The sequence below is a fragment of the Zeugodacus cucurbitae genome, chromosome 6, assembly GCF_028554725.1.
Source record: "Zeugodacus cucurbitae isolate PBARC_wt_2022May chromosome 6, idZeuCucr1.2, whole genome shotgun sequence".
NCBI classification, from domain to species: Eukaryota; Metazoa; Arthropoda; class Insecta; order Diptera; family Tephritidae; genus Zeugodacus; species Zeugodacus cucurbitae.
The window spans coordinates 8,682,619-8,693,697 of NC_071671.1; the positions used below are offsets into that span (position 1 = coordinate 8,682,619).

At 37.5% G+C, this 11,079-nt stretch overlaps 1 protein-coding gene across 1 annotated transcript; it reads right to left on the bottom strand.

The window, feature by feature from the left end:
* Positions 1–255: 255 nt before the first annotated feature.
* Positions 256–2,158, bottom strand: Idgf4_1 (chitinase-like protein Idgf4). Its single transcript, XM_011190758.3, has 3 exons — positions 2,000–2,158; positions 1,010–1,567; positions 256–936 (listed from the first exon to the last, which is right to left on the bottom strand). Exons 1-3 carry the CDS (start codon positions 2,097–2,099, stop codon positions 296–298), a joined length of 1,299 nt encoding a protein of 432 aa, XP_011189060.2. The 5' UTR covers positions 2,100–2,158; the 3' UTR covers positions 256–295.
* Positions 2,159–11,079: the final 8,921 nt, after the last annotated feature.

An 11,079-nucleotide genomic window follows, 5' to 3' on the forward strand; every position in this document is an offset into this window, starting at 1 on the left:
CACAATTTAAATCGTCTGTCAACTTTTGTGGACGTAGCAAAACTCTCTCAGACAGCTTCTTTTAGCATCTTGATCAAAGTTGAAGTCCTTAAAAAATATTTGGGAGAATTACCCAAACAGTGATAATCTAGTATAAATGAAACATTTGCTTTCATACTTCTTGGGAAATATAGCGTGATTGATATTAAGATTGAGTTTTAACATTGGTAACACAAGGATCTATACAGCTGCTTTCTGGAAATTTTCATTTTTAAATTAAATTTTTTGATACTAATTTATTAACAAAGAACTGGTTTTACAATTTGTATTTAATGCTTCGGAGTATTGGGTACTTCTCCCCATCACATTGGCCACGGAAATCATCCAGCGATAAATCGAACAGGGCAACACCACCCAAATTCTTTGCGACCGCATGACTTGCCTTATTTGCAGCAGTGTCTGGCTCCTCATAACTCACCCATAGACCATTAAGTCCTTCATCGTCGGCTGAGCGATAAGCATAGCTGCCAAAGCGTTTTATTGGATCGCCAACTTTGCGTAGACGCGCTTCTTCGCCGCTCAATTCTTTGTTAGCTTGTAGTTTTTCGCAAATTTCCGGCCAACTCATTAAGCCGGGTATGCGAATCTGTTTGCCGGCGGTACCTTTTCCGAGAGTTCTTTCTATCGGCGGGAAACCGGTAATACCCGAGTCAACTGACATAATCCAAGAAAGCCCATAAGCTGGTACTCCAATATTTAATTTATTACTCGGTGCTGAATTATTGAGCCAAAGCTGTACGTGGTAGTCAATGTTGTGGGTGGGGTCGCGGTCTGACATTGCGTATATGGGCGCACTATGATCAGCAATTTTGGGATCGCGCTCTGGTGTTTGGAAGTCATAGCTACCAAGATTGACGAAATTCAAATTGTTTATAGTAGAGGGGACATCAATGAAAACTACACAATATATAAAAAAAAATGGAATTCTGGTGAAATAACGTTTTGGTTTTGAGTAATGGAAGAAACCTACGATTAGCATCAACGTGCGGGAGCATTGTTAAGGTCAACATTAGTCCATCCGAGTGAAAAGCATCTTTCAATTCTCTCACCAGTGTCGTGAATTGTTCCTTGTGCTCCGCAGCGTTTTCATCAACGGCTTTTGAAGAAGTAAACCAACCTTTGAAGCCCCTCCAAAACCTTTTCAATTTATTCTCAACTATTACGGGAGGATTTTTTGGAAACTGCCATGCCAAGTCTAAACCATCAAAATCGTAAGCTTTCAAGAGAGCTACAGCGCTGTTGATAAATGCATTTCGATGTGCCTGATTCTCCAGCACATTGAGGTAAGAACTGCTCGGTAATTCCTCACCCAAATCACGATCTCCACCAACAGAGAGCAGAATCATAAGTTGTGGATGATTGCGACGTAAGGCGGTAATATTAGGGTAATTGTTGAGTGTAATATCCAATTGTTTGTTTAAGGGCTTCAATTGGAAACTTTCCGGATCGATTGCCGTATAACCGTAAACGAGATGACTACAAAATTGCAGAGCCGGTTCCAGATCTTGCAGCGATAATTTTCCTGCACCTAATTTTCGTAGTGTAATGCATTTTATTAATTATTTTTTTAATTTTTGACAAAATTAACAAAATGTATTCTATAAATACACACGCACACACACAATAAAAGCTTCATGATTGTGCCAACAAAAATTGACGATAAGTCAAGTCAGTATATAAACTCAACGCTGATAACCTTAAAACATTTGTGCTTTCGTATTAAAACACTTATTTACATATATAATTAGACATATGAAGATTTGTAAATGAAGTTGTAAAAGGAACCATTATCATAGACATAATATTTATATACAAATGCACCTCGATATGGTCTAGACCCGTGTATATTTGGCACTGGACGATAAATAGTCCTCTGATTTCCAAAGTTTTAATTTGTATTCAACACACACACACACACCTAGACTAATTATCACAATTAAATTTTTATAAACAAACAAACCTTCTCTAAATTGACTGGCTGAGTCATAATAACAAACCATTCTGGCTGCTTGTGTTGTCCCAATCACCAGAGTTACTAGTAGTAATATATATTTTAACATTTTAATTTTATAAAATCAAAATGTACTGCACGGTTCGAATTTAAAATTTAAACTGAAATCGCTTGCAAATTGTGTTGTTCGAAGAGCGAATTGCGGTTCATAAATAAGACAAGCTTATCAGTTATTATGATAACTCAAATGTATATAGTCGTATGAGGTCGCTATTAAATCTAAGCTTAACATTAAAAAAACAAGTAAGGAAAGGCTAAGTTCGGTTGCAAACGCACATTTTATACTCTCGCAATTTATTGAAGAAACTTACAAACATACAAAATTTACCCATAAATTCGGCATGAAGTTTAATAGAACAACGAAAATCGTAAAATTTACTATTATATTTGGGCTGAGGTAATTCCTTCATTTTCACCAGCAGGGTAGACTATATCCAAGACTATACGCTCACTTAATTTTGCTTAGATATCTCACATATTAACCAATACATATATTCAGAATAAAGTCCACCGTATTTTTGAAAATCCTATAATTAGGTATAAGAGAGCTAGGGAAGTTATGACCCAATTTTAACCATTTCTGGTATAGAGACACACTATTAGTAGAAAACAATTTCCTCTGAATTAAATTGAGATATCTGAGAGATTTACCCATATTTTCGGTTAAAATTTATTCTTAGGCGCTGAGTTCGACATGTTCGATATCTGGGGCCTTGAAAAGTTATAGTCCGTTTTCGGCAATTTTTTCACAAGTGAAGTCAGAGATGATGTGTACTATTTGTGTAAAGTTTTATTCCGCTTTCTTCATTGGATCCTATTGTATATATTATAAAGTGAAGGAATCAGATGGAATTCAAATTTGAGTTATATGGAAAGTAGTCGTGGTTGTGAACCGATTTCGCCCATTTCATTGAAATCTATCGAGTAGTTCCTGAGATATGGTTTTTGACCCATAAGTGGGCGATGCCACGCCCATTTTTCATTTTGTGAGTACAGCTTCCCTCTACTATTATTTCTGTGAAATTTAGTGGTTCTGTCGTTTTTCGTTAGTGAGATAACCCACTTTTAGTAATTTTCAACCTAACATTTGTATGGGAAGTGGGCGTGGTTATTATCCGATTTCAACTATTTTCATGGTGTGTGGTGGGGTACATAAGAGAACCGACTGCAGAAAGTTTGGTTTATATAGCTTTATTGGTTTGCGAGTTACATATAAATAACCGATTTGTGGGCGGGGAACGCTCACTTCCCCAAAAAAAACTACACCCAAATATGCCCCTTCCTAGTGCGATCCCTTATTCCAAATTTTTTCTTTTATAACTTCATTTATGGCTTAGTTATGACACTTTATGTGTTTTTGGTTTTCGCCATTTTGTGGGCGTGGCAATGGTCCGATTTCGCCCATTTTTAATTTTTACTCAAGTTATAGCTTGCACAGACGGACAGACATCCGGATTTCAAATCTACACGTCACCGTGATCACTTTGGTATATATGACACTATATCTAAGATGTTCTAGTTTTAGGTGTTACAAACAACCGTTATTTGAACAAAACTATTATACTCTCGTAGCAACTTTGTTGTTAGCAACTTTGTTGCGAGAGTATAAAAACACTTCCAAACAAACATAAGTCTAGAACCGCGGCTAATCAAAATATGGAAATCCCCTCACATTCTTTTCTTTGAAATAGCAAAGCTTTAAATTAAACAAGTATGGAAGTGCTAAGTTCGGGTGTAACCGAACATTATTTACTCTAGCAAGTTATTTATTTAATTTTATTAAAGAACACATATTTTGACCCATACACTACACTTGAGGCATTTAGTCAATGAAGTCCCAGTTTTGTATAGTCTACAACATAATTTTTCACTAAACACAACCCAATGCCCGTTTAAATCATAGCGTTTAGCATTAGCCGGTGTAGAGATAAACTTATACACTGCTTGTTGAGCTCTCAGGATCAAACATACAGATGTCCTTTAGTTATGGTTGAAGCACACTCAAATGGTTGCGATAAAGCAGCCAGGAATTAACTACAGATCTGTCTTAGCAATAGTAAACTGCTCTCATATATGTATCTCTTCTTCGAGCGGTGGTTAACTTTATATGGGCCCATCAGAATGTTCGAAAGATCTACTCCTCCCATGTGTTTATTATAGCAGGTGACAACAGCAGGCCTAGGGATCTCCAAATACTTGTTTTCTTAACCAGCACACATCTTCATATTAAATTGTGATTGATTTTACATTTATTGTCATAAGACCCTTGCTCACTTTTTTCTTAATTCAGAAAGCTTTTCAAATCTATTTCTTGATAAAGAGTTTGAAATTGCAGTATGATTGAAGTCTGCGGTCCAAAACATTTTTAATTGAGTCAATTTTAGTACACCGAGATAAAAAAGAACTCCAATATAGCGCCTTATTTCCTCGTGAGGTATCATATCCATATAACCATGATTTTTCACCGGTTATGACCCTTTTAAGCAATTCGAGAGCGATGCTCATGTGACTTTTTTTCATAATTCAATAACATTGGATTGAACCTCGTTGCCACACGCTTCATGCCTAAAACTTCGGAAAATATTGCATGGCATGAGCCAACCGATACGCCGACATCTTCAGCAACTTCACTAAAAGTGATTCAACGATTACCCATAACAATTATCTTCACATGCTCAACATATTCATCGGTTGTTGATATGCTGGGGCGAGCGTCGTCATACACATCTTCCCGACTATCTTTGAAAAGCTTGTACCAGTTGTAAACATTTTTTTGACTCAGAGTACACTCACCGTATGTCACTGTCAACATTTCAAATGTTTTTGAGCACTTAATTTCATTTTTCACACAAATTTGACTCGAAATTCGTTGATCCATTTTTAAATCGATAATCGAATGTATGTAGCCCCATGAGATTTGAAAATTAAACTTATTTTCGACCTTCAGACCTCGTATATTTAATAATATGTGAGTTATCTTAGCAAAATTAAGTGAATGTAACATCTTGGATATAATGTAGAATGGTGGCAAAAATAGTTGGAAACGATACAGGACCTACCCCAGCTTCCGTATATTGAATCCAGCTTCCTATCATCATTACCTTTGAAAAGTTGTTAAAACTCGTATGGATTGGTTCCGAAGAAGCAGCATTGTATGAGGTTGGAAAGTTTGAATGTTCACCTATATTCGCATCACCATTTAAGAATATTATAGCCTAATTTCCTCACATATACTCGTATATATACCAACGAGCAGACATACCCGAGACATCGAACACTTCCATGTCGGCACTGATTTGGAAGAAAAGTATAGTTTATTGATATACGATAAAACCAGTGTTTATAGCAACTCTGCATGTAAGCAACTAACATTAAATTCAGCCAAAATGCAATAGCAACAACAACAATTATATACTCGTATTTGCATTATGTATGCGAGACAGCGATTTTGCGCGCGAATCGCGGTGGAAATGAAAAGGAATGGTAAAATGTGGGTCAGTACGATGAAGTGCAGATTTTATAATCGCAAAAAGACACAACAAACAGTTACTCAGTTACTATGTGACTATATGTACATATATGCGATAGCTACAATAAAAACAATCATACTATTATAATAACTGTACTATGTACAACAACATCATTAATGACGTAAAGGGATTTTCAATGAGAGCACTACAAAAGTGTATTCCTGTGAAAGTACATTCGCTACCATTATGTATGGAACTTGACACGCAGAAGTCCAGACGATGAACTCAATTTTCGACACTTTGCAAACATAAATCGGCTTATACTGCTACAATTTCACGTGCGATATTCTTACGAAGTTCATCAATCGTCCCTGGATTGTTGGCATAGACCATAGACTTGGCGTAGCCTCACACGGAATAGTCTAAAGGTGTCAAATCGCACGTCCGAGGCGGTCAATTGACTGGATCATTTCGTGGGATAACACTTTCATCAAACTTGATTTTCAATAAATCGATTGTGACATTCGCTGTGTGGCTTGTGGTGACGTACTGTTGGAACCACATGCTGTCAAAGTCCATATCATCCACTTCGCACCAAAAATATTTGGTTATCATTGAGCGGTAGCGATTCCCATTCACCGTAAAGTGCCGGTCTTGATCATCACGGAAGAAGTACGTTCCAATGACGCCGCCGGCCCATAAACCGCACCAAACCGTAAATTTCGGGATGCAATGGTGACTCATGGAGTACGTGTGGATTGCTGCCTGATCAATAAAGCTTAATTTTGCTTATTGATGAAGCCATTCATTGAGATATGAACCACATCGCTGAAGATAATTTTTCTACGAAAATTCGGATCATTTTCAAGTTGTTGCTCAACCCAATTCACGAACATACGACGATTCTGATGGTTAAACGCCTTCAGTTCTTGCCCCAATTTGATCTTGCAAGAATGTAACCCAAGATCTTTTCGCAAAATTCGCCGCAACCACGTCACAGATATACCCAACGCTTGAGAACGACGTGTGAGAGATTGATTTGGGTCTTCCTCAATTGATGGCTTAGAGGCAGCAATATTCTCTCTTTGCCTCACTGGCACGGGAAGATTTTGTACTATGCCCGTGGATTCAAATTTGTCCACTAGACGATCAATCGTTGATCTGGCAGGACGATTATGACGACCATAAATTGCACGTAGCGCTCTTAAAGTTGAGTTCAATGACTCTGAATTTCGGTAGTAAATATTAATAATTTCGACTCGTTGTTGGATCGTATATCTTTTCATTATGAAAGGACAAATCTTACTGAAGAGAAATGTCAAAAGAGCGGGAAAAAATATGATCTTCGATGAAACATGAATCCATTGATGCACACCTGGGTCCAAAGAACAGTCGAAACATTGGACTTCATCTGTCGAAAGTGCTCCGAAGAAAACAAAGACTGTCCTATCAGCCGAAAAGATTAATATGAATTAGTATATAGAAATCATGAAAATATAATTTCGAAATGTTCTTATGGACTTTTTATTTTATTGCAGGAAAGAGAACGAAAGTTGATACTGGTACAGGCAACTAATTGAAGAAAAACTTGATTTTTAGACCCATTTCAACAAAATTTCCACCAAATAAAAATGATTATATTATAATAGAAAGACATATTACAAAATAAAACAAAAGTTGGTTGCATCGTAATTATTTTCCAAAAACAGCATTTTCAAAAATTTAGTTTTAACTACATACATATGAACTAATCAGTAGTGGGAAATGGCAAGAAATACGGTTAAAGAGCAAAAGAGGAAATTACTATACTCTATTACGAATGCTATACACTTGAGTAGTCAAAGCTCGCGCTACAAAGTAACTATGGCAGTTACTCATTGAAGGCATATACATTTACCTGCATATGTATGTTAATATATATCTATAAGTGATCACACATGTGCACAATTTTGTCTGCATTTACAAGCAAATGGATATAGCGTTACCCGTCGTGATACAGTTGAATGACCTGAGATCACAACGGCTGCCAAATCGTCTATCTGCTTGACGCGCTTCGCAGATGAGCTTGCAGCTTGCTAATTATGAATACACAGACAAGTCGGCAAACCACCAATCAATTCGATGTCAACAGAGCGGAGATCTGATTACTTTAATACCAAAATCGATCGATCGATCAGATTTACCTATATTTTCGATAAAAATTTGTCTCGAGACCTGCTGACCACATTGTCGGTATTTGGGGCCTTGAAAGGTTATAGTCTGATTTCAGTGATTTTAAGATGGGTGATGTAACACTAGAAACGTAATATTTGTGCAAAGTTTTGTTCCGATATCTTCACTGGTGCTTAATTTATAGATTGTGAACGAATGGGCTTCAAAATTGTGATATAAGGAAAGTAGAAATGGTTGTAAACCGGTTTCGCTCATTTTCCACTCAAAGATGTTTCGTTCGATAATCGGTTTCCATCTAGACGGCAACCCCCCTCGTAGAAGCCCCTTAGGAACACTTGGCTTAGGATAATCACTTGGCGCTATGTCTGGGCTATATGGTGGATGCGATAAAACCTCCCAAGTGAGTTCCAGTAGCTTCTAACGAGTCATCAACGAAGTGTGCGGTCTGGCGTTGTCCTGGTGGAACATTATACCCTTCCTGTAGCCTGCTTCAAGCGGTCCAGTTGTTCGCAGTAGATGGTAGAATTAAGCGTCTAGCAATATGGGAGCAGCTCATAGTGGATGATTCCCTTCCAATCCCACCAAACACACAGCTAAACCTTCCTGGCTGCCAATCCCGGCTTGGTGACTAACTCTCATCTCCTGGGCGATGTCACGAGATGCCACATGCTGGCCTTCCGTTGGCTGTCTTATCCATGGTGTCGTTGTTCCCCGCTCTGAATCGTCGAAACCATTCTTCCGCAGTTCGAAGTGATAGAGTACCATCCACCAAAACACCATTAATCTCATGGAACGTTTCTCTAGCGGATTTGCCTTGAACGCAGGAAAATTTTAAAATAGCGCGAATTTCGGCGATAGTGAACTCCATGTTTACACGTCTATAACTGTTGGACGCAATATTCAAACTAATCATGCATAGCGTCGTTTTGTAGGTTATGTCAAGACCTTTCAAATATGTGTAGTATTGCCAGATACGAGCTCTATAGAGCTTTATACATAGTCGACAAATTCAAAAAGTTAAAGGGAGACATTTGACAACATTATATGAGTTCATATCATGCTACTTTTTCGATTCCGTTATATGAAAAGTCAACAAACCTAACGATTACCTTCAAATTTAATTTAATTTATTTAATTTATTTTCTCACTAAAAAACGCAGTCTATAAGATGCAAACGTTTAGTTATTGACGATCAGAAAAAATATATACATGTATATTCTCAAGTTGTATATAACATGTGTATGTAAGTGGCGCTTTTATTCCGTTTGTAAGATGGTATTAAAGCAAAACCTGCATTTGCTGCCTGAATATAATTTTAATAATGTCTTTTCAAGAGAATAAGATGAAATGTTCTAGATAATATGAAAATGGTACGTTAAGCTTGTCACTGCTCATGTCAATACAGACCGAGTCTAATTGTTGTCACTCTTTTGGCCATATCTTTATGTTAATAATACATATTTATATACATATTCATACATATGATAAATTTCTTTCAATCTTGAAGATGGTAAATACTTTCAGCGGGAAGTCAAATTTTAAGAGATAAAGATTTATTATTTCCAGTGAAAAATATTGCGTGATATGTTATGCTTTAATGGAAATGACCTACCGGATTCAGCAAAATCACATATCTACTTATTTAAGTATGCAAATTTATATACTCTTAACACATTACTATAGATATGTCCATATATAAATATGTGCACAACGGTGGTTTGTAGTAAATACAGTTAGTTTTTAGCTGAATTATTGGCACGTGCTCAGTTTTTAGTGATATTATCAATAATCTTCAAAATTATTTATAACAACTATCGCAGCACCACTAATTCACAACTGAAGAACTCACATTTGAAGAAGATGACTTATGCATGGCTTATTTTAAATCTAAATAATTTAATGAAATCCGTGTTTGAATAGCTCGGCCAGCAATCCGCTGCTCTGTTGTTCCTCAAGCATCAAGCATGGAACATCTGTTCCATCGTTTTGACTGGGGTATCGGGTTCACTATCTACTGGTGTTGTGCTTTTACTATCATTCAGCAGGCTGGAAAAGTGTTCCCTCCACCAATTCAGTAAACTCTCGGCATCAACCTCCAGATCACCTCTGGAGGTCTTACAAGAGTGTGCTCCAGTCTTGAAAGCAAAGACACCTTCTTTACCCACCCTAGCGTTGAAATCGCCAAGCACAATTTTGAAATCGTCGCGGGTCTGCGCTCCAGGCGCTCAGAGAAAACATCTTTGGTCACATCGTCCTTCTCTTGCGTCGGGGCGTGGGCGCAAATCAGCGATATGTTGAAGAACTTCACTTTGATGCGGATTGTAGCTAGACATTCATCCACCAGGGAGAATGCCAGGGATCGACGACTCAGTCTCTCTTTCACACCGATTTTGAGCTCCTTTATATGGCCGCTGAAGTAGATGTCAAAAAAATCTATCTTCTTCCGTCCTTGTCGCACTTCATGGATATCGGTAATCTCAGCCTTATTTTCATCAACCATCAACATTAACCAGCTGGGCAACGGCACCTTCTCAATTAAGGAACCGGACATCCCAGGTGCATGCTCTTAATCATAGTCCTTAGTATGTTTGCAGTGGTCGTCATCAAAATTTTGGTCTCTCACCCGAGGCTGATGTTTTATTTTCATTGGGAAGAGTTTTTCATGTGGTGACATCACCACCACATAAGCGGGCTTCGTCGTGAGTTGTTTGAGCCACATGCAAAAGAATCGTTCCTGGCCACTCCCAAGTGAATGACCGTCAAAAACTTAGGGAACGTTTAGTTCAAGTTGACCAGCTCAATCGCTAGACTCTAAACAATAGTGAACTTTTACGGTATTTTAAAGCTTACAGTTTCGGGTCAACGTATCCGCAACCAGGAAAATTTCAAAAAAGAAATAGAGAACGTTCCGTATACTACTATCGATAAACTATAACACCAATGGCTCATAGATGCGCTGACGTAAGTAATGATTTAATCTCATTGCATTAGTAAAAATACGAAAATCCATCTACATTTTAACATTAATTAAAAAGTTTAGACCAATAACTCTAGTTTCTGTATTAAAATTTACCAAATCTTAGTAGTTGAAAATTTTTCGAAAAATTAAAAATATATACATATTTCACCCCACAGACTTTAATTAACATATAATAAACACGTATCTGTAGTGTGGGTCACGTTAGCTGGCAGCTCAGCGCTTTGGCATCTCACCTAAGATTGGCAAGTCGGCAGCTCCACAATGTTGTCGAATACACACATACTCGTACATGGCAGCAAAGCAACATGTCAGTGATTTTAGTGGCGGTTGTTGTCAAAATCAGACAGCTTCTTGATTTCTGTTCACATGCGCTCCATACAAAAAATAAACTCAGATATATATTTATA